General features: G+C 37.8%; 1 protein-coding gene across 7 annotated transcripts in view; it reads right to left on the bottom strand.

The window, feature by feature from the left end:
* The window catches only part of BICD1 (BICD cargo adaptor 1), a 213,259-nt gene that overhangs the window by 100,469 nt on the left and 87,419 nt on the right, over positions 1-25,371 (bottom strand). For all 7 annotated transcript variants that reach the window (XR_004302720.1, XM_032432769.1, XM_032432770.1 and 4 more), the window contains exon 2: positions 21,659-21,871. Coding sequence is in view for 6 of the 7 variants with exons in the window: in XM_032432769.1 (XP_032288660.1) it covers positions 21,659-21,871 (213 nt within the window). In the remaining variant the exon portion in view is untranslated. The remainder of the gene's footprint in view (positions 1-21,658; positions 21,872-25,371) is intronic.

Genomic DNA, 25,371 nt, shown 5'->3' with positions numbered 1-25,371 from the left:
GCTGGACCCTTGGACGTCTTCTCTTATTACTCCATAGTGATGAGATCTGGACCCATGACTTTAAATGTCATCTTTCACTGATAACTCCTAAACTTCTTCCTCTAGTCTCAAATTCTACCCTGAGCTCTAAACTTAGGTATCCAGTGATTTTCTTCTTCTTCTTGTCTTCTCCATTTGGAGATCTAAGGGCACCTCAAACCAAACAGGATCAAAACAGAACTCTGACATCACACCCCCCTTCCCAAAACACCAACCCAGCCCCTCCATGAGGGTTCCCCATTTTACAACATCACAGGATATTACAATTACATTTATAGTCTATCTCACTCACTAGAACATAAGTTTCATGAGCGTAAGGATTTTGTCTTGTTTCCTGCTGTATCTCCATTGCCTAGACCAGTATCTGACAAATAGAAGGTGTTCAACAAGTATTTGATGAATGCAGAAGAGAGGGAGAAGGAAAGTAAAACCAATAAACACTGGAAAAGCTACAAATATCAAATAACTATAAAGATGCTTTCTTAATAGTTTTTCCTAATCAGCAGCAAAGTGCTGCCTTTTTTTTTTTTTTTTTTTTTAAAGGTTTGGTGGAAATCTGCCATATTATTATGCTGTTCTTTCTGGAGGTAGAGATAATCAATTCTTTTCCTAAGAAGGAGGAGAAATAACCATGAACTAATAGGTCATTCAAGCGTCTCCAAACTCAAAGGTATTATTTATATCTTTACATTATTTACCAACAGGTAGTTGTTTTTCAATCTAAACATTCCTTCTATTCTACACTGGAAAGTCAACTTGGACAACATTTCCTAATTTTCCCTTCTGACTTAAGAACAAAATCAGACTACTGGATATTTTTAATATTCCTTTTCCACACTTGCCACTCATCTGGCAAGATCTTCACAGCTACTGGAGAGAGAACTGAAGTAATGTCGGCTGCTTCTTGGTAAGAAAAGCTGAGGGATGCTTTCTCTTTCCAGATGTCAATCTTGCTCAAGTTGATTGAGCAAAACTCAAATCCTTAAAATGCCTATAGCACCAGTAGTGATTTCATCCTTTTCTACTGTTTACTGGGCACCCATCCTAGTAACTATTCTAAGAGCTTTGTACTATCTCATTTAATCCTCAAAATAACCCCATATGGTAATATTATTCTTTCTTATCAAGAAACATGAACTACAGTAGCTAAAATGTGCCTAACTTTAACCTGGCTCCTGTTAAGTTATATCACAAAGTCCTGATTTGATTAAGTTCTCTGAGCACCTATTAGCAAAAACAAACAAACAAAAAAATTAGACTGGAAATTCTATGAGTAGGTATTCTGGGCTCTCTATCTCAAATACAAAAGACTGGAAAGACTTTTTCAAAAAAATGAGTGAGCCACCCAAGCACCCCAGTCTTGTATTTTTGATATTCAAAGTAAAAATATTGAGACTCTTATCAAAATTGTAAACCCTTAACTGAAGGACTTATGCCAATTCTAAAAACTTGTCAATCATGTCTTAAAGAATTATGTCAAATCACAAAAATTGTGTATTGTAGAAAATATTAATAACATTAAATATGCTTATTTTTCTTTACTTGAATTGAAAATTACTAACAATTCATTCTTTTCATTTCTTTTATTCTCCAACATTATAAAAATATTCTGGGTTTCATTGTTTTGTTTTGTTTTTTAAACAACCCTGTAATTTATTCTGATTCTCCCAGTTTAAACTGTTTATAAGCTTAAATAAAAAGTATAGAAAAGGAGGGGCATCTGGCTGGCTCAGTTGATACAGTGTGTTGACTCTTGATCTCAGAGTCATGGGTTCAAGTCCCACAGAGCTTACTTGAAAAAAAAAAAAAGTATAGAGAAGGATATTCTTTTTAAAAGAGGGGCACCATGCTGTAAACGGTGTGGGGACATTTAACCATTTCAGGGAAGATTTTTAACTTAAGCTCACATTGTTCTATACACCAAACTGAATCTCACACAGACTAAAGCATTAAAAGTAAAAAATCAGGGGCGCCTGAGTGGCTCAGTTGGTTAAGTGTCTGCCTTCGGCTCAGGTCATGATCTCAGAGTCCTGGGATGGAGCCCTGCATTGGGCTCTCTGCTCTGGGAGAGTCTGCTTCTCCTTCTGCCTCTCCCTTTGCCCCTGCCCCACCCTCCTTCATGCTTACTCTCTCAAATAAATAAATAAAATCTTTAAAAAAATAAATAAAAGTAAAAATCAAAGCATCAAAACTGATATAAATGATCATTATAGTTCTATAGTTTTGAGAAGGGTGAATGGAAAAAGGAGGAGGGAAAAACATTCTATGCTTAAAATCACTAAAAGGAATCTCATAGGATTACAAGTAGTAGATTTAAAAACAGAACTTGCCAAAACTTCAGTAGGTCAAAAGTAAAATAAAATCAAAAGGCAAATAACAAACTGGAGGAAATACTCATAGTAATAATTAAAAAAATCAACTTCTGGGCAAAGGGGAGGTCGGTGGGGGGGATGGATGAAAGAGGTGAGGGGGATTCAGAATGCACTTACCATGATGAACACTGAATAATATATGGAATTGTGGAATCACTATATTGTACACCTGAAACTAATATAACACTGTATGTTAACTATACTGGAATTAAAATAAAAATAAGTAAATATGAAAAAAAGAAAAATCAATTTCTTGAAACATGCACATACGTAATAGAAACACTAAAACCTAATAAAAATAAATATGCAAAACCTTAAGGAACATAAATTATTCCTTAATTAATAAATGAATTTATTCATTATTATTCCACAATTTAATGAAAGTGGTAAATTTCTCATTCATCCATCTGTTCTTTTTTCTGTGTCTGCTATATGTCAAGCTCTGTGCTAGGATACACCAATAAGTAAGATAAATAATGTTTTACCATCAATGACCTTATAAATTTGTACTGAAATGTCACTACACACCTACCAAATAAGCAACCTAAAAGAGTTATAGAGCTTAATGCTTGCCAGGGCTAAGTGAAATGGGAATTCTTTTCTATTACGATGAGAGCATAAGTTGCTTTAATCAATTAAGAAAGCAATATAGCTATAGGTATGATCTTAAAAAAAAAATCTTTGTATCATTTGATGTCATAATTCTACTTCTGGAATGCTATTCTAGAGAAATAATCCTAAATATATTTTTTAAAGATATGCGAACAGCAATGAAATAATAAAATAGCTAACTCTGACTCAGTTGTTAACCATGTGCATGTGCAATTCCAAGTGTGTCACATGTAAGGATTCATTTAACCCTCACAACAACCCAGGAGGTAGGTGTTGCTCTTATTCCCACCTAGTAGATAACAATATTGAGGCCCCAAGAGGCCGTTTCACTCGCCTAACATGACTCTGCTAATATGTGTAGAACCAATATTAGACTGTGGCAACTGTGGGGAAAAAAACACTTGCAAAATCTGCACCTAGCTCTAAAAACAAAATCCAAAGCTTCTAACTTCAATTATTTGCAAAATTTTAAATAATAAACTGTTCAGGGATTTTTCCTAATACAATTTTCCTTTTGTATATTTGCTTTATCCAACATGAAATATTATTATGCTAGGCTTCAGTAAGATTTTCCCAGCAACTCAGTTTTTAAAAAAAGATTAAGATGCCCAGGCCTATTAGCCCAAGAATAAGGGCAAATAGAAAGGTTTTTAGCCTGTCATTTGGTAAAATATGTCAGGAAAAGTCTGTCTCCAGAAGCGGTTTGAGCAAAGCCCTAAGAATCTAGTTGGACTTCATAAGGGCTCTTGTTGAATTCAACCTCCACAATTATATTAAATATATTATTTAACTTCCATAATATCCTCTAGTTATTTCAGATAGAGGTACAACTCATGGACTGTTAATAGAGAACTGATCGATTTCAAGGCCATCTAAGATATTTATTACAATAAACAAAGAGGAACCTGGCAGTAAGTCTTTAATTAATAATACTTCTCTTAGGCTGGAGAACCAAGTGGTAGCCACTGGGTGTTTCCCAGAGGGCACTAATCAGGCTGTATATTACTGAGAGGATGTCAGGCAGGTGTTTCCTGCTTTAATTCAGGCAACCATCCTGAGCCAGCCCAGAGGGAGAGAAGTGCCTTCCAGTACTATAATTATATATTTATTTTATCCCTCTGAACAGTCTCTTAGAGGTATACATTGCATTACACATGCTGGGTATGTTCAGCAGTGTTTGGCATAGCATCTGCACAGAGTGCTTAACAGAATGGTCATTCATGAAAGAGAAGTTTTGCAGCAAATTAAAATACAACAGAATTCTCATTTCTCTTTTCATTTCATTTTCATCTCTCTCTTTGCCATAGAGTGTGAAAAATTGTGGTTACATATGACTATCTGCACGTACACATCGAAAGCATTTGCCAACTCAATAGTATTTCTCTCAATCTGAAGCTTAATGGTGGATTTGCCCATCACAATAAGAGTTAGGTAATAACACTGTCTGACCTTGGAGTGACTCATTGCCCTTCTCTGCTGACTGGCCCCAGCAGAAAGGGTGATGCAGAATAAATGGATGGATGAGTACAGCACAGTAAGATGGGCATCACCAACTCTACTCTTCCCAATCCTATTGATGTTTAACGTATCTTCTCTCTGTTTTCTAATGACAAGTGCCCCCAATAGATTAAAATATAATAAAAAAATAATTGCTAGCCAAAGTTACATATTTATTACCTTCTATTCTTTCTTTTTTTCTTTCTTTATTAATGGTGCATTTCCAATTGGGCGGTATCACCCATGTGGTAGGCTGAATAATGGCCCCCAAAGATATTCAAGTTTTAATGCCTGGAACCTGTGAATGTTACCTTATATGGTAATAGAAACTTTGCAGATGTGATTAAGGATTTTGAGATGGAGAGATTATCTTGGATTACCCAGGCAGACCCTAAATGTAATCACAGTGTCTTCATAGGAGGGAGGCAGAGGAAGATTTGACAAAGGCACTATCACACTGAGGCAAGATGCTAAAATGCGGACTATGAAAGGTGGAGGACCGGGCCCTGAGCCAACGAATGCGTGGAATGCAGTTCTAGAAGCTGGGAAAGGGTGGAAACTAAAAGAGGGAATGGACACTCTTCTAGCACCTTCAGAGGGATGGTGGCCCTGCCCACACTTTGATCTTTTTTTTTTTAAGATTTTATTTATTTATTTGAGAGAGAGAATGAGAGACAGAGAGCACGAGAGGGAAGAGGGTCAGAGAGGGAGAAGCAGACCCCCAGCTGAGCAGGGAGCCCGATGCGGGACTCGATCCTGGGACTCCAGGATCATGACCTGAGCCGAAGGCAGCCGCTCAACCAACTGAGCCACCCAGGCGCCCCCCCACACTTTGATCTTAGCCCAGTAAACTGCAGACTTCTAGCCTCCAGAAACTAAAGACTCACTCGCTAGCCAAAGAATTTGAAGTACTTTGTTACAGCAGCCCTAGAAAATTAATGCAGCCCCAAAGGGGGTGAAAATTGGTCCTTGGGGAAGTGAAAAAAGTCTTAGATATTACAATGGTTTGTGATCCCCTCAAGCTCAACCCTACCCTACAAAATCTTACTCCTCAGTATTTAATTTTGTGGCAATTAGAAAAAAAAAAAAATCTTAAAAGGCTCCTTTAAGGAGATGATAATGAATGTAAAAAAGGTAATAAAACACCATTTCTTTGGGGAGCAGTGCCAGTGAAAGATTGATTCAAATGATGAGGCAAGGTGTTCATTACTCTCAAGGCCCACTCTCACCATCATTAATAGCTGGCAAAGCGGGATGGGTGCTGTTATCCCAACAGGTTCTTTAATATTATTCACTCTAATGAATAATATACTCCCTATACAAGTTCGCCATCCAGAAAAGGGTTGAAGGTCACTTCTTTGTACAGGTAGCCAGATCTCTACCTTGTTGTTTAAAAACAATTATGGGGATATATTGCGTGCCAAAGCCCATAAGGAAATATATTTTGATATTCTATATTTCTTCAGTGTAATGCAGGCAGTGAGGATTTTTATATTGTGGTAAGCTCAGAAGAGATGTTTAGTTACAATTCTGCTTCTTAAAAAATTGCTTTAGTGAAACCAAAACTCTAACAGAGAACTATTTCTAAATCCAAGTACTTTTAATATTGTTGAACAAGTAAGTGATAATGAGAAAGCTAGTTAAGAAGGTAATCAACATATAGCCTTTCTTATGGGATACACAGTAGTCTACCTTAACTCGAATTGCAAGTTTGGGTCTATTAATACATTTAGTATTATTTGGTCTACAGTATTTATTTTTTTTAAATTTTTATTTATTTATTTGAGAGAGAGAGAGCACAAGCAAGGGGGAGGGGCAGAGGGAGAGGGAGAAGCAGAATCCCCGCTGAGAAGGGAGACCGATTCGGGCCTCGATCCCAGGACCCCGGGATCATGACCCAAGCCAAAGGCAGATGCTTAACTGATGGAGCCATCCAGGCATCCCTATAATATTTATTTTTTTAAATATATTTGTTGGGGGCTCCTGGGTGGCTCCGTCAGTTGAGCGTCTGACTCTTGATTTCAGCTCAGGTTCTAATCTCAGGGTCATGAGATCAACCCCACATCCTGCTCTGCGCTCAGCGTGGGGTGTCTGCTGGAGATTCTCTCTCCCTCCACTTCCCCCTCTGCCCCTCCCTGCTATGTGCACAGTTGCACAGGCACTCTCTCTCTCTCTCTCTAAAATAGATAAATCTTTAAGAACATATATATATTTGATTAAGGATTAAAAAGTATAATTCAAAATATACACATCAAAATTCATTATATCCCCAAATTCACTCGTTTATTTGCCCTCTCTGCCTTGCTCAAGTATAAGTTTCCTATAACCTTCAAGAAATTAAGTTCTGAGTAGATTCAGGTATTCTTGATTGTTAGATTAAGCTATAAATTCCCTTAGGAGAATTAAATGCCTGAACAGAATCTTAATCAGGCTAGACCTGCCAACCAGGATATTCTTTGGAAATAGAGGTCAAGATGTAAAAAAAAAAAAAAAAAAGATTAAAATTGTCCACTAAGCACTCCAGCTGAAATGCTGATTGTGCATTACTTCTTCTACCCAGTCTGCACAGGGAGCAAAACCTGAGCTTGGGGTGGGAGAAAAGTTTGAAACTGAATCAGGCTATTTTTAGTCCAGGAATCAATGTGTAGAAATGGACTGTGCACAGATCTTTCTTCTTATATTCCAAGAGGCAGAAAGCTGGTGTTTGACTATTCACAAGACAGGAAAAGGAAGGGAAGAAGGGAAGGCAGGAGAAGGGGAGAAAAAAGGGAGGGAAGGGGAGAGGAAAGAAATATATATATACATATATATTATATACACCATACTGGTTTTACATTTAAAAAACAGGCTGCCTTTTACTGCTTATTATTTTTAAATGATGAATGATAATTAATAAAAACTTAATTACTTTTTAAAAAGAGTAGACTATGCAGGATTACTTTAAAAATAGATTTTCTTTAAAACCTATGTCAGTTTCAGTTTCCATCTCTACAGTATGTTCTGAGCAATGCTCTCACCATTCCTAACTTTGGCTTGAACTGCAGTTTCCCATTTAATTCTCCATTCGGCACTCGTTTAATGACTGGCTATTGTACAGGAAATTGATGCAACTATCATCTCAGGCCAGAAGTTTATGCCCCTTTTCATTGTCGAATGCAGAAACGAAGGAGTCACAAACAAAAAAGGTACTATTTTGAAGCTGTGTCCAAATGAGGTCCAACATCTGGATATTAGAAACATTTACATGTGCTTTCATTTTTTAAGCTGCCCTCAAAATACTTGGGATTATAAAGATGCAGGTCCTTATTACCTCTCTAATCTCAAAAAGGCTAACGATATTTTTGAATAAAGATCAATTGACATCATTTTCAGAACTATTCAAAAGCTGTTGCATTATTTCTCATTGACAAATATAATAACCCAACTTCTGACATCATGGAAAAAATATTTCCAATCTTTAAAAAGAGAAATTAAGTGTATATGCTCCTTACAATAATGCATGCATTTGAATCGATATCCACTGACTGAGCATATGGGATTGCAGCAGGCATCATATCGGTTTTACAGATGTGTATAATGCACTCCTTACCTTGCTGTAATGGAAACCCGACTCTCCCTGGGGACACTGTTTCCCCTGCAACCCTCTCAAGTGCTGGCCTGGAGGTGGCATGGGTGCCCCTTTTGCTCCACGTGGCTGCTTTCAGAGCAGTCTCCCTCCCACCTCCCCTTAAATTCCTCGCTTCAAATCTCATTAGAAGATTTTCTTCTTAAGCTGATAAATATACATTTTGGGGGGAAACAAAATAACAGTAGCTTCCACTGGGACAAGGTAGTGGCAGCAGGATAGGACTAAACCCTATATACTGTCCATTACCAGCACTGATACTGTCACCTCTCACACACCAACACATTCCCCCTCATTTCTCCAAGACTTTAGCTCCAGGCTTATCGTCAATATCTCTAGAACTTCTGGTCTGGTCTTAATTCCTGGCATTCTCAATATGTACATAGATGATCTTGATTCCTGGAATTCCTCTTCTTGAGGGACGTCTTCTTCCTGCTTCAGCCACTCATTCCCGTGCTCTCACCTTAGTGACTCACTCCCAGGTGACTATCTCACCACTCCTCTCTTCAAAACCTAACAGCTCCCCATCTTCTTTCTCAGCTACTGGCCTTGCTTCCTGCTTCAGTGAGGAAAATGAAGCAGACTGAAGAGGACTTGCAAAGACTCTCTTCATTCACACCTACCAAGTACCTACATCTACATCCACATAGTCTGCTTTTCCAGGCATTGCCAAAGATGAAACTTCCTTGCTCCTTTTTTTTTCTTTCTTTTTTGAGAGAGAGAGAGAACGGGGGGGGGGGGGGGGGGGTTGTTCGGAGAGGGGCAGAGGGAGAAGGAGAGAGAGAATCTTAAGCAGGCTCCATGTGAAGCCTGCTACAGGGCTCGTCATGACCTGAGCCAAAATCAAGAGTAAGATGCTTAACCAACTGAACCATCCAGGTGCCCCCAAATCAGCATTTTTTTAATGGGTTCCACACCCAGCACGGAGCCCCACGCAGGGCTTGAACTCACAACCCTGATGAGATCAAGACCTGAGTTGAGATCAAGGGTTGGACACTTGACCGACTGAGCCACCCAGGCACCCCGTTCCTTACTCCTTTTTAAAGGCAATCTCTCCATTTTTTGCACCAGGTTATCATTCCTCTCTCCTTCACTCAAGGAAATCAATTGTTCTAGACATTCTCCCCTTTTCCTCTTAAATCATTAAAACTTCCCTCCACTGCTAGGTCACCCATCAGCAATCAGTGTTCACATAAGCTGTTATATTATTTCTTTCACCTTAAAAAAAAAAGAACAAAACCCAACAACTTTCTCTTGAGCCCATTTTGTCCCCTAGCTACCTCCTCATTTCTTTGGTCTTCTTTGCAAACAAACTAACTCAAAAAAAAAAAAAAAAAAAAAAGTTGTCTCTATTCTCTGTCTCCAACTCCTCTCCTTCTATTCTCTCTTAAACTACTCTAAATCAGACTTTTGCTTCCACCACTCCAAAGAAACCGTTCTCATTGAGATGACTGATGCTAAATCTAATAGTCTGTTTAGTTTCCTCGTCTGACCTATTAGCAGCATTTACACTGTTGATAACTTCCTTCAGAGATATATCACTTTCTTCATTTGGCTTCCAGGAACCATTCTCTCTTTCTACCCCACTATGATTTTTAGTCTTCTTTGCTAGTTTCCTTTCTTGTCCCCAACCTCACTGCAGTGGTCTAGGGCTCAGTTCTTGGGCCTCTTCCTTTTATATCTACACTTCTGTTCTTGATGATCTCTCTGATATTCCTTAAATAGCATATATCTGCTGATAAATCCACAAGTTATATTTCTATCCCTAAATCGCTTTCCCAAACTCTAGGCCCTCATCTCTCATCACCCACCCATATTTTACACTTGGAGGTCTAATAAAAATTTAAAATTCAACACATCTAAAACTTAAGTTCTAGTCTTCCCTCCTAAAACTTGTTTCATCAGACACTTTCCCCATCGCAACTGATGATAATTCCATTTTTCAAGTGGTCAAGCTAAAACCTTCAACTGGAGTCATCCTTTCTCCTCCTTATTTCTTAGTCTCTACATCCACCCCTTTAAAAAGTCATGTTGGTTCCACTCTCAAAATACATTCAGAATATTTCCTTTTTTCACCACCTCCACCTATCATTCTGGCCAAACCACCATCTTCTCAAATCTGGATGACTGCAAAACTTTCCTACTCCTAACCTTGCTTCATTAAAGTCATTTTACTCCTTTGCTTAACATTTTCCAATAACTCCCCATTTCACTCAAAGCAAAAGCCAAAATCCTTTCAAAGGTCTATAGGACCCTACATGATTTGGCTTCCTGTTACCTCTATGACTTCATCATGAGAGTGTGGTATTGATAAAGGGACAGACACATAAATCAACAGAACAGAATAGAGAGTCTAGAAATACAACCAAATATAGCAAATTGATTTCAACAGAGATACAAAGGCAATTCAATGGAAGACAGTCTTTTTTTTTAACAAATAGTGATGGAACAATCAGACATTTATATGCAAAAAAAAAAAAAAAAAGAACCTCATCTTAAACTTCATACTTTACACAAAAATTAACTCAAAGGTATCATAGAGCTAAATTTAAAGCTATAAAGCTTTGAGATGAAAATATAGTAGAAAATCTTCATAACATGGGGATAGAAAAGTATTCTTAAATCTGATATTAAAAGCAATGATACATAAAATATGTTATTATTATTGAGGTACAATTGACACATGATATTATATTAGTTTCAGGTACATATACCTGAAAGTAATATATATATAACATAATGACTCAATATTTATATACACTGTGAAATGATCACTACAATAAGTATAGTTAGCATCTGTCACCATATATAGTTACAGAATTTTTTGCATATGCTGAGTATTTTTAAGATCTACTCTCTTAGCAACTTTCAATTATGCAATAAGTATTAACTATAGTTGCCATGCTATACATTACATCTTCATGACTTATTTTTTTATAACTGGAAGTTTGTACCTTTTGACCCCCTTAACTCATTCCACCCACTCCCCAACTCCCATAAATTTTTTTTGATACATTAGGCATTATCAAAATGAAACATGTTGTGCTCTGCAAAAGACACTTTAAAGAGAATGAAAAGACAAGCCGAATACTAGGACAAAACATTTGCAAATCACTTATCTTACAAAGGTCTTGTATCCAGAATATACAAAGAATTCTCAAAACTTACCTATGAAAAGAAATAACACAATTAATAAACGGAAAAAAGTCTCAAACAGAAACTTTACCAAAGAGAATATATGAAAGGCAAATAAACACATGAAAAGATGTTCAATATTATTAGCCATTAGGGAAATGCAAATAAAAACCATGATGAGATACTACTACACACCTATCAGAATGGCTAAAATTAAAAATACGGATAATGTCATGTGCTAGAAAGCATGAAGGGAAATTAGAACTTTTACACATTGCTAGCAGAAATGCAAAATGGTACAGCCACTCTGAAAAAGTTAAACACACACCATCTGACCAAGAATTCCCACCCTCCTAGGTATCTGTCCTAGAGAAATGAAAACTTATGTTCACACAAAAATACAAATTACATGAATGTATATAACAGCTCCGTTCTAGAGGGGAGGGGGGTGGGGGGATGGGTTAGCCTGGTGATGGGTATTAAAGAGGGCATGAACTGCATGGAGCACTGGGTGTTACACGCAAACAATGAATCATGGAACACTACATCAAAAACTAAGGATGTAATGTATGGTGATTAACATAATTAAAAAAATAACTAAAATTAGGGAAAAAAAAAGCTCTGTTTGTAACTGCCACAATCTGAAAACAAACCAAATCTTCTTCAACAGGTGAACTGATTTAAAAAAACAAACTACAGTATATCCCATACAGTGGAATCCTATTCCACAACAAAAAGGAAGACTTATTGATATATGTAAAAACTTAGATGAATCTCATAGACATTATGCTGAGAGAAAAGACCTAATCTCAAAAGGTTGCATGTTGTATGATTCCATTTACATCACGTTCCTTAAAAGATAAAACTACATGGGGCGCCTGGGTGGCTCAGGACCGAGCCCCACATTGGGTTCCCTGCTCGGCGGGAAGCCTGCTTCTCCCTCCCCCCACCCCGCTTGTGTTCCCTCTCTCGCTGTGTCTCTCTCTGTCAAATAAATAAATAAAATCTTAAAAAAAAAAAGATAAAACTACAGTGATTGAGAACAGATGATTGGTTATCAGAAATTGAGTCGGGGAGGGTATGACTACAAAGAAATAGCACAGCACAGGGGAGGTTCTGGGGTGATGAAACTGTTCTGCATCTTGATCGTGACTGTGGTTACATGAATCTACTTATGTATTAAAATTCATAGAACTGTACACCTCTCCCCAAAAAATTCTATGAGCTTATAATTTTAAACTAGTCCTACATACAATCACAATGATTCAAAGGTGAATTGTCTGTATATTGTTAAACTCTGCTTTCAAGTTCCTGATGATGTTAATAGGGATATTTGTTTACGGTACCTTAACAAGTGTTGGAAAGAATTTTTCCACCAAAAGAAATATAGCTCTCTCCAGTGGAATTAATAACCCAATAGCAGGCACTAACATAATTAAGAACAGGGCTTTAGAGTCAGATTTTCAGGCCAGCTTGAATACTTGCTGGACAAGCTGTTTAGCCTCTCTTTGCCTCGCAAGTAAAGGCGAGTGAAGAGAGACAGAAAACAGAAACAGTGCATGCCTTGTAATTCTGTTGAGAGAATTAAATGAGATGATGATGGTAAAGTGCTGATACCATGCTTGGAACATGGTAAGCTCTCAAAAATGTTAGCTATGATATTGTTATTAGTTATTTAAACCAATTAAAACAGTGATAATTTTTCACTGGGGGTTTGTGTCATTCCAAGAGGCGTAAGGTCCGTTTCCAACAAGTGTGGAGAGCTGGGGAGAAATTGGGACATGCCAGGAAAATAGACCACTTCCCAGCTATACTCAAGCCATATCTTTACAGAATGGTAAACATCATCATTCATTTGGAAGTGTCAAGTTCATTCAGCTATGCGTAAACACAGCTCCCAATGACCAATATCAGAGGCTATAAGAAAAGCTTTGTTATTTATTGGATGTGTTAATTAAATAATCTTGCCCCCCCCATGACTTGGGTCATCTGTAAGCACATTTGACGTTGTACTAATAACGTAGTGACCCTTTCAAGAACGAGCCAGGTATGAAAGGCTGTTACACTGATAGTAAGAACACCTAGACAGCTCTCCTCTTTCAACCTACTGGCTTTTAAAATATGTGTTGTTTCCTCTTTTGGTGTCAGGATGTCAGGCATTATTCTTGCTACTATTGGAAGGTGCTGGGGCCTCTCCTGATACTCCAATATATCTTTCTAATTTATTGTTTGTCTTGCTATGTGTAAGTCTGATAACCAAACTTTGAAACAATAAATAAAGCATTTTCCTTTCTTTCTTATAAAGCATTTTCATGAAAATATTTTATCCTTATCAAAATCATGGGGAGCAGGACAGGTGTTAGTATAATGTTTATATGGGAAATGAAAAGTTTAATCACACAACTGGTAAAATAGTTAAGATGTGAACTCAGATTTCCTGGTTTTTAATTCTACCCTATTACCAAACCATCTATTTATAAAACAAGCAAATCAATTTTTAAAGAGCAGCTAAAGGGCTCTCCTTGGAATAAAGTCAGTATGTGTTTAGTGACTGAGGTCATGACATTTAATCTGGCTTTAGAGGGTGTTTTTCACTTAGTCACAGCAAGTACCATATATTTGTAATTTTAATTAGAGACTAAGAGGCATATAATATACAAAATGTTATATGTTGTCCCAGTCCATTCGGCTGCTATAACAAAATACCATAAAATGGGCGGCTTAAACAACAAACATTTATTTCTCACAGTTCTGGAGGCTGAAGTCCAAGATCAAGGCACAGGCAGATTCCATGCCAAGTGAGGGCCTACCTCCTGGTTCGGAGATGGCCATCTTCCGGCACTGTCTTCACATGGTGGAAGGGGCTAGGGAGGTTTTTTTTATGAGGGCGCTAATCCCATTCATAAGGCCTCCACCCTCAAGACCTAATCATTTGTAAAAACCTCATTTCCAAATACTATCACATTGGAGGTTAGTTTCAATGTATGAATGTTTAGCAGCAGTGGGGGTGGGGTGTATGTGCAAACATTCAGTCTATCATATATATATTGTCTAAAACACAGCTTACTCTCTATTTCCACAGATAGTAAAGAGTAGAAGGAAATACTTTCTAAATACATTTAGCTGTTTTAACATTGAAAACAACCACTTATTATTGAATTTTTTATTCATTGATGTTCCCCAAGCATCTGGCTCATAGCAAGCACTTAAGAGACCTTTGTTGAATGAATGAATCTATGTAACTGCAAAGTTGGAAACCCAAAGAAATTAAAATGCTAAGATGAGAAACTCAAAATCTAGGTCCAATGATTCAAAATTTTAAAATATTTATAACAAGGGTAAAGACACTTCATAGTATGTTTTTTAAAAGCAGACACACATTTTTAAGAGACACTGGATGCTAGTCTAAGAAGGTAAGGCACCCTGAAACCATGTCACATAAAGAAGTGCTAATGGATCTAGGTATGTTTAGTCTGAAAAAGAGAAGACAAGATAGTTCTTTGCAAATATTTGAAGCTATTGGGCATAGGCTAAAATTGTCAAGTGGAATAGTCAGGTGGAAACTAATATATATATATATTTATATATATATATATTAGTCGGGGCACCCGGCTTCCTCTGTAGATCCAGAGGCTAGAAATATGGCCAGCTGGTGAAAATTACAGGGAGTCAACTTTTCATTTAATAAAAAAGAGCAGTTTAACAATTAGAGCTGCCAAGCAACAGGGTGGGCAGCCTTGGGAAGAAGCTGTAAGAAAGGGAATAAACAGTCATTTAGCAACGCCGGATATTTTGCACAGTACCTGCGCATTAGTATTAAGACCTCCACATCGGAATTAAGGAAGTGAAGCTTAGAGAACAAAAGTAATTTGTCAGTATCACACAGTTGGTAAGTGGCACAGCTGGAACTCAAACCTAGGAGTAGCTCGCTCCCGAAGCATGTTCTTTCCTTTCAAGTCAACATTTTTTAATGTCCACTTTTGGCAAGGCACTGTGCTGGGTGCTGGGGATTCAAAGATAAAGGACAGACAAAGCACAGTTCCTTCCTTGAAAGGACTCACAGTTTTTCTTCTCCATAGTGCTAGAAATGTCTGAGTAAAGGCTACATGACCATTTAGGGATACTGGAGAAAGAACTGTTGATCTGGGAGTAGTCTTTACCAAAGAATCATTTTTTTTTTAAGATTTTATTTTTTATTTATTTGAGAGACAGTGAGAGCTAGAGAGAGAGAGCGAGCACAAGCAGGGGGAGAGGGAGAAGCAGACTCCCTGCTGAGCAGGGAGCCCCATGTGAGGCTCAATCCCAGGACCCCGGGATCATAACCTGAGCCGAAGGCAGATGCTTATCCGACTGGGCCAACCAGCCAACCTTCACCAAATAATCATTGAGAGCCTTCCTGCCCTAAAAAGTTTATAGATATGGATTCCTTATGGTGAATTAGATGTATTCCTAAAATGTTGGCATCGTTAGGTTTCTGGAAATTGAGCCACTGGTATATTATGAAATTTGGTTGTGTATTCCAATGAAGGAAAACAGTAGAGCTTCAAATGTAATAAAAATCATATGGATTGTGGCACCCGGCTGGCTCAGTTGGAAAAGCATATGACTCTTGATCTCAGGGTCATGAGTTCAAGCCCCACATTGGGTATAGAGATTACTTAAATAAAAAACTTTAAAAAAAATTTTTTTTTAAAAGTCATATAGATTGGGGTGCCTGGGTGGCTCAGCTGGTTGAGCATCCTGCACTTGTTTTTGGCTCAGGTCATGATCTCAGGGTTGTGAGATGGGCCCCCACATGGGGCTGGGCAATCAGCATGGAGTTTGCTTGAGATTTTCTCTCTCCCTCTGCCCCTTCCTCAGCTCTCTCGCTCTCTCTCTAACATAAATAAATCTTTTTTAAAAAATCATATGGATTAAGCAGTTTTTAAAATATAAAATGGCCACATCCCAACAAAAGGCTAATAATATTATTCCAGTAAATTACAAATTTAGATAATGTACTAAAGCTTCATATATTTTGCCAGAAATTTCATTAGCTTGAGGGAAGACTAAACTTGTGCTCTTGGCAATGCAGTGACATGATGGAAAATGTCTAGGTCAGAGCCACTTTCTGAATTCTCATCCTGGCTTGTCACTTATTACCAACATGCTTTGGACTTTGGACAGGTTATGTGACCTCTCAGAAAAATGAAATGGTATAGTAATAGAACCTACCTCAATAGCATGTTATAAGGATTCAGCAAGTTCATCCATGTAAAGAATTTAGAACAGTGCCCGGCACATTGTCTGGCAGTCAATGTTAAGTTATTTGCACTTGAAAGTAGAGGCTTAATCTCCACTAAGGTCAATAATCCATTTTATAACTCCAATCTTCTGCATTCTACCTGAAAGGGTCTACCTTTCGTAACATCTCTTTTTCACATCTACACCAGTTCTGGTTAGGAATATTGGTAAAATTGTATTGTATAGTTTGTAAAATATTGCAGTAAATTCTGACTTACCTTACTTACTAACAACTGAGAGTATTCGGTAGTAGCAAAAGTTTCATTTACCTCTTTCATGATTTCATCAATGTGGATTTTAATTTAGTACAAAGTAAATGTTCAATAAATATTGTTCAAATACACCTATTTAGGCTATTTTTTACATGTTATACCTATAGGGTTGAAGAAAGATGAAAATCAAATTTGTTTACTAAATATCTGCTTACGCCCTATAGTGATCTATCTGTTCTCTTTAAGCTCACACCAAAATGATGCTGGTCAAGGTAACCCAAGGGTTTTTTTTTTTTCCTCTCTATTACTGGCCCTATAGGATTAACTCCTATTTGGTGCTTTGTTGGAGTGATATTTTTTCTTTATACTCTCTATACTTCAAAAAATTATTTAAAGCAGTTTACCATTAAAGACACCTATACAATAAGGATGAAAAAAATGGGAAGAATTATATGAAAAATCTTAGTCTTTACAGTTAAACATAGTCCTGAAGCTTCTTAACAACCAAAGCAAGAACAAAAAGCACACTGTAATTCCTATTGTCTGATTCATCTCAACAGAAAGAATCTTCAAGGTAATAAATTCAAAGAGGAATCTGATGTTTCTTTAACCTAAATGGATGAACATAATAAGGGATATCTTCAACAGTGTTTTTAAGGAGGATGCAGAAAATTATTAATGATAACAGTTTATGTTTACTATGTACTGTATTTACTCTATGTTTAATATGTACGGTATTTACTATATGCTAAAATAATCTTCTATAAATACCATGGATATAATTATAAAACCTTTAGCAGAGCTGAGACTAGAATATTAATTTTCTAATATCTAATTCAGAAAATTTTCTGATTTTTTCCACTATGTTATCCTACACCAGATTCTCTGGAGAGAGAGAACTTGACCTAGGAATTACATATGCATACAAACATATATGTGAAGCTTCCATAATATACACACCACATTTACACACACACACAAACCTTGGCTAGTTCCAATAATCCTACTGTAATAAGAGATGAGTAAATAAATGAGTAAATAATTTACTTTCAATAAATAAAAGTGATTCCATAAGTTAAATTCACACAGCATCTGTCAAACTGATGATTTACTACATTTTGCATTGGTTATCCTTGTGTATTTCTCATGGTCCATCAGGTCATAGTTTTTGTTTCATGATCTCTCCTCCAATCAATGCTCAGAGTACAAAAATAAATAAATAAAATTGAGCCTACAATAAAAACAAATCTGGGATTTCAATTTAACACCAGACATAAAAAATCTATATCAATACCAACTTCCAGTTATAAAATAAATGTCATGGGATATAATGTACAGTATGGTGACTATAGTTAATAAAACTGGAATACATATTTGCTAAGAGAATAGATCTTAAAAGGTTTCATCACAGGAAAAAAATTTTTTTTTCAAGGGGCTTCTGGGTGGCTCAGTCGGTTGAGCGTCTGCCTTTGGCTCAGGTTATGATCCCAGGGTCCTAGGATCGAGCCCCGCATCGGGGTCCCCGCTCAGTGGGAAGCCTGCTTCTCTCTCTCTCCCTCTACTGCTCCCCCTGCTTGTGTGCTTGCTTGCGCTCTCTCTCCCTCTGTCAAATAAACAAATTTCTTTTCAAGATTTTATTTATTTAGTTTAGAGAAAGAGAGAGAGAGACCACGTGTATGTGCATGAGTGGGGGTGGGGTAGAGGGAGAGAGAGAATCCCAAGCAGACTCCATGCTGAGTGTGGAGCTGGATGCGAGGCTTGATCCCACAACCAGGAGATCATGACCTGAGCTGAAACAAAGAGTCGGACATTTAACCAACTGGGCCACCCAAGTGCCCCAAGAAAAAAGATTTTTTGTAACTATGTAAGGTGATGGACAATAACTAGACTTATTGTGGTGATCATTTCACAATATAAATATCAAATCATTATACCGTATACCTGAAACTAATATAATGTTATATGTCAATTATACCTCAATCAAAAAGTCTGTATCAACATTCCAAGAAATACAATTCATTTCTTTCCTCCTTTTACAAATGTACTCAGCTCTAAATGCTAATAATTTTACTAGGTACATTAAAACATGAAGCCTGGATGAAAACCAGCAGGCCTCCAGGTGTAGTAATACCAATAGCTTCCAGCCCAGCAAAAAGAACACCAACAAATATATTACCACACTTAGAAGCCCAGGAACCTGACAACCTGGCTTTTTTTTTCTTTTAGTTACCCGATAAACCTGAATGAATACACTCAGAGGCTAGACTGCTTTATGTATATATTAGATTTAAAAAATACATGAATTTGGATGAAGCAAGTTATTCTCTTACTGCAAATCAACTATTGAAAATGTATAGAAATAGAGGATTATAACCCAGTGATTCATTCAGCAATTCCCCCAACTGTGAGCCTTATGATACTCCCTTCCCTAACTTTGGGCCGGCCAAAAAGTTTAAATTAGTGATTCTTAAAGAACGGAATCCAGAGGAGCACCCACAGTATCACCTGCTGTGAACTTGTGAGAAATGCAAATTCTTGAGCTCCAACTAGACCTCCAGAATCAGAATTCCTGGGGGTGGGGTCCAGGGGTCGTGTTTTGATGCATTCTCTAGGTGACTCTGATGCTCACTAAAATTGGAGAACTGATCTGAAATGAATGGCTCCTCAAAATCTTTTTTTTCTTTGCTGCCTCAGTTCATTCCTAACTTAAATCCTCACTCTTAATTACCAACTCCTGCTGGTGATCCTAAATCTACTCACTGTAGAGTAGAAAATGTAGAATATGCACTCAAGCACGGTCTACGTTGTGAGGATGCTTCGTCAGTCACCTCTGTAATGCCTCAACAGAGAAACATCTGTGGATTCTCTGCCCTTCCCCAACCCTTACTGCTCAATGCTCAGTTGTAGCTGCTGGGCACAGTGGGCATGTGTAGCTTCCAGAGGATCCATCCAACTGGCAATCAAGACTGTTTGACTCGGATTAACATAACAATAAAAAATTAAAAAAAAAAAATCTTTGCAAAAAAAAAAAAAAAAAAAATTTTTAAAAAAAAAAAAAAAAAAGACTGTTTGACTCATTGACTGCAGTTATTCTCCACAAACCACCTGTGTGTGTGTCCACAGCCCTCATGTTGCCTGGCCTTTTCAGCCCCTCTGCCAACTTGCCATGTGAATCTGCTGCTCATGGCTGTGGAGGCTGCCCTCTGTGGGTCTTCGGGCTTGATCCAGGTTGGTAGCCTAGGACACTACATGATCTTGGGTCCACTTCCATAGTGGATGTCTGTCTCATAGGGAAGCCTGGGGCTGAAAGGGTGAATGGCAATTCCTTAGGAGGAGCAGGGTCTGGGTAAGCAAGTGAGGCCCACACCCAACACTTATAGATGCATCAAATAAAGAACTAGAGAGGAGCTTTGTTTTTAACAATCACTTGCATTGGAGGGAAATGAGGCAGGGTATCCCAAAAACTGTTGCATGTTCTTCTCAGTACCCAGCACTAACTTCCACTTGGTTGGCTCCTTCTTGGTCTCTAAAAGTCATACTGCTGTATTTGAGCATGTCCAAAGAGAATGAGCTAGGTAAAGGAGAAACCCTACTGTCAATATGCATTTAGTTCATTATAATATGGATATGTGTAAATGTAAATTATTGATTAAATTCCAATAAATTTAGGACAGTTTACTGTATTTGTAATATGTATTTGTAATATTTCACTAATTTCAAGAGAAAAATATCAGTGGATTATTTCTCTTGTATTTCACAATCTTAATGATTTTTTTCATCTTTCCTTTTTGTATTACTAAAACGCTCAATTAATAAGCCCACTTGGTTCGTCAATCTCCACTGCACTGCTGTAAGGATTAGAGGACATCTGCACCTCTTCTATAGTTTTCTTATCAAAAAATTGAGTGAAGTTTCCAAAAATGCTCTTAAAAGGGTTTGGTAGATGAAGCTGTTCCCAGTTATCGCCCCTCCAGTAAAGAATGACTCTGCCAGGAGGGGAAGAATGAAGGGGGGAAATCGGAGGGGGAGATGAACCATGAGAGACTATGGACTCTGAGAAACAAACTGAGAGTTCTAGAGGGGAGGGGGGTGGGGGGATGGGTTAGCTTGGTGATGGGTATTAAAGAGGGCACGTTCTGCATGGAGCACTGGGTGTTATACGCAAAGAATGAATCATGGAACACTACATCAAAAACTAATGATGTAATGTATGGTGATTAACATAACATAATAATAAAAAAAAAATGGGATCTTAAAAAAAAAAAAAAAGAATGACTCTGCCACTCTGAAAATGATCTGGCACGTGATGCTGCCATGGAAATGCTGAAGAAAGAGTGAGTCCAGGGACTGAGGAGGCTCTCAGACCTAATTCACACCAGCTGTATTCTGCTGCCTTCTCTAAAACCAGAAAAATAGTTATGGCTCTGCATGGCCAGACTCTACGACCCCACAGACACTCCCCTGGGGTCTCATTCCCTAGTGGGAAGGGTCCTGAGCTAACACCACTGTCATTTTGAATTGGTGCCAACATAGAGCCATGGCCAACATGGCCAACTGTTCTTCCCCACCTTCTATTAAAATAGGTAAAAGGAAGAGGAAGTGCTACGGTCACTATATTTCTTTAAACCTTTGCAGAAATAGCAAGGCCAATTCCCAACTACTCCATAAGTAGATTTTAATTCTTAACACACAATAAGAGAAAAGCTCATCTCAGAACAAGCTGTCATTTCACTAAACAAGAAAAATCGTTAGCATCAGTATTGTGTGCTTCTTGTTTAAGACAGCTCCTCTGATCAAAGAAAAAGTTTTATTCCTCTCTCCTAGAAAGAATTTTAACTTATTGCTTGCTCACACAAATCTCTCACAGGGAGTTTGCTGTTTACCTCCTTCAGATCCTGCACAACGGCTGTGAGCCTCTCATTTTCTGCCTGCACGTTGGTGACCACAGCCCGGCTCTGTTTCAGTTCGTTCTGCATCTCCAAGATCTTCCCCAGATAGTAAGCTTCCTTTGACGCAGACTCCTGCAGAAGCGTTTCCTCCCGAGTCTCTCCATCCTCAGCAACCTTCCGGTGGATGGAGAAGGACTGCCCAAAGGCCTGCAAAGTATTTGGGAAAAAAAAAAAAAAAAGAGTGTCCGATGAAATGTACCATAGCACTATTTAAACAGACTTGGGGAAATGTTTTGTTTTGTATTTTAGAGAAGCAAAACAACACATTTTATGCAACAATCTAACTGCTCTCACTGATACTTGAAATAATTCAAATTCAATTAAAAAGGGGAAAGAGAATTTTTAAATATCTTGCTAAAGATACATATAATGAGTTAAGGAAAACTTGAAAAATACTGCTTGTTTTATGTTACTATTTTCTTAAACCAATCCTATTAAGAAACAGACAGTTCAGTGCTAATGAGGTAATCAAAATTCACATTCTCACTTTCATTCTTGAAAAAAAATCCCAAAAACATTTTTCAAGGAAGAAAATAATGGTTTCATTAGCTTTCTGATACACTAGTGCTAAGAACACACCAATTATGAACAGCACCCTGAAGAGAGAAAATCCCCAAACGGCGTTCAAATTGCCCAGTACTACAAAAAAAAAAAAAAAAAAACCAACATTGAAATGTAGTCACTGTATAAGAAAATTTGTATGTATCTACATATTTGTGCAAAAAAGAAATACAGAATAAACCAGAAACTAATGAAGTTGGTAAGCCACAGGGGATGAGTGGGAATGAGGCAGAGGGGTGGGGTGGAATGCAATACAAGGGATAAGGGATACTTTCAGGAGCATGCCTTTTCATACAGTCCTGACTCTCAGAACTATAGTAATGTTTCACATACCTCCCAAATAAATAATAACAAAAACCAACCTCTGGGTGTCAGGGGACCCCATGTGGAACACAAACAGTAACAAATGTTCCTAGTTGTACACAAATGGACAACTTAACCACACTGAAAGGGATGGAGAAGAAAAGATCTGGCCTGAGTAATTTGGGAAATCAGTATTTTTGCTATATGCCAAAGACAAAAAGAACTGTACCCAAATCCTATAGTCGAGTTAGTAAATTCTCACAGGGATTATAGGATCACAATTCTAGAAACTTCTTTATATGTATACTAGGGTTGAACGAATAAGTAACTATATTACCAATCATGAATGCCAGGTCTCTCACTATTGGAGAAAGTTACAAGTAAGGAAAGGAAGAATTCTAGAAGGAAACTAGTGGTACTGAGTTATAATTAGAAGCATCAGGATGGGGGTGCCTGGGTGGCTCAGTCATTAAGCGTCTGCCTTCAGCTCAGGTCATGACCCCAGGTCCTGGGATCGAGCCCTGCATTGGGCTCCCTGCTCCGCAGGAAGCCTGTTTCTCCCTCTCCCACTCCCCCTGCTTGTGTTCCCTCTCTTGCTGTGTCTCTCTCTGTCAAATAAATAAATAAAACCTTAAAAAAAAAAAAAGAAGCATCAGGATTAACTTTCAGTCTTTAATAGGTAAATATTCATAGACAGATGGAGAGAGACATTTCCATATGTGCATATCCATGCATGTATTTCCCAGCTCTGCCCACTGAGAGGCCCAGAAGCAAGAACATCTCAGTAGCAATGAGCATACCTGCACCCGGATTTTGTTATCAATCTCCAATTAAAAGGACTAGGGTTCTTTGGAGAAATGATCCATTCTTGAGCTAAAGCAAAATGAATTTCATACATCTTGTGGTGCCAAAGAGTAAATAACAAAATGCTTTCAAAAAATAATAGGGATTTGTCAAAGGACAGAAGAGCCTGTCAGAAGGGGCTGCCAATGGCCAAATCTGGGATAGTTTGGGCAATAAAATAAATAACTGTAGTAATGAATTATAATCAATAGAATAATATAGTCATGAGTCCACATTGATACAATAACTGAATAAATGAGGGAAGGAATAGCTCTTCCTTATAGTAGAATTCTAATTAATAAATGTAGTAGGAATAGGAATGATGGAAATAAAATATATCAGAATTTGGCAAACACCAAATAATAATTGTTGCAGGTAAAAATTATCAATGGAATATAAAATTAATAGGCCAAAAGTATGATGAGAAATGGGATATTTGCATAGTCTTAATACTTATTAGGAGGAGACAGCATGATTTAATGATTTCAAAGACTCCTCTTCAAATTTCACTCATAGGGGGCACCTGGGTGGCTCAGTCATTGGGCGTCTGCCTTCAGCTCAGGTCATGATCCCAGGGTCCTGGGATCGAGCCCCGCATCAGGCCCCTGCTCCGCGGGAAGGCTGCTTCTCCCTCTCCCACTCCCCCTGCTTGTGTTCCCTCTCTCACTGTGTGTGTCTCTCTCTCTATCAAGTAAATAAATAAAATCTTTAAAAAAAAAAATTTCACTCATAGAACAGAAATTTAGAAAAATAATAACCTGCAAACCTGTGTCTCAATAAACTATCTTTAGAATCTCTATATGGATCAAAATCTAAAGATGGTTCCTAAGCATCAACTGAGAAAGAAACATTCCAGTATGGATGGATGGATGGATGTTCATCTGTACAGAGTAGAACACTCTTGGCATTTGGCTTGTTAAGTCTTTGAACAGAAAGAAGTTCTTATTTGAGTAGCCAAATTTCTATATGTAGTAATAAGCATATAGACTCATGAACAGATGAAAAAGTATCTTCAGGGGTGATGTTTACTTTGCTTTTCCATCAGTAATGGTCAGATTCTGTGAGGTCAATTCTGAATTCATTACCCATTAGATAGCCTTTGGAGGGGAGAGGTCTGGCAGCACATTTCCCCGCAGTGACTGCTGAAGTCTTCACCAGGCCCTCACCCTAGCAAAAGAATCCTGACTATACAGTTAGGCATTAATAAAATTTACAATTAGCATGAACTGTGCATCAAGCAACTCAGCTACCTTCCTTTTTACAACCTACTTTTCCACTTCTTTGTAACAGAAAACTGCCACAGGGTCATTTTCTTTACTCTGCCTGAGTAAAATCAATAGACTTAGGCACTCAGAATATGGCTCTCATATTATCCTCAGCACATAGGCGATGGTCTCTTGGTAGCTAAAACAACCTCTGAAGTCTTAACAGCAAGTGAATTTGCCTTTCCACCTCTTGACATAAAGTTTTAAAAACTGTACTCTGGATCCAGCACCAAAGGAAATAAAAATTTTCAGATAAATACATGGAATAGATTTTCAAAAAAGAATCAAGAATGGAAATTGCAAATATAAACATTTTGATGACTCTTTATATTTACTGCAGCTCAGAAACCTTAACTGAACATATGGGTTTCCAAAGTTAGTCATTATTTTTATGAAGAACCTGGCCCTTCATTGGACCTGATTGAAAACCAGTGAAAGTATGCAAGGTTATCCAAGGACATTAACCATGGTGTTTTTCACTTGTAATAGAAAAATAATATCAACGCTGCACAGGCTACAGATGCCCCAAGATGTGCATTTGCAAAGCCACTGAGTACTAACACTACTCAGAAAATATCTGCATTTTAGAAAGGGAGAGTAAAGGAGAAAACACTCCTACTTTGCCTAATTCCTAATTGTCAGTAAGTGGAATGGGACAGGACGCCAACTGACATC

This window comes from Phoca vitulina, unplaced genomic scaffold, assembly GCF_004348235.1.
Source record: "Phoca vitulina isolate PV1807 unplaced genomic scaffold, GSC_HSeal_1.0 scaffold49, whole genome shotgun sequence".
NCBI lineage: Eukaryota > Metazoa > Chordata > Mammalia > Carnivora > Phocidae > Phoca > Phoca vitulina.
Note: the sequence above shows the minus strand (reverse complement) of the source record. Positions and strands in the feature narration are given on the sequence as shown.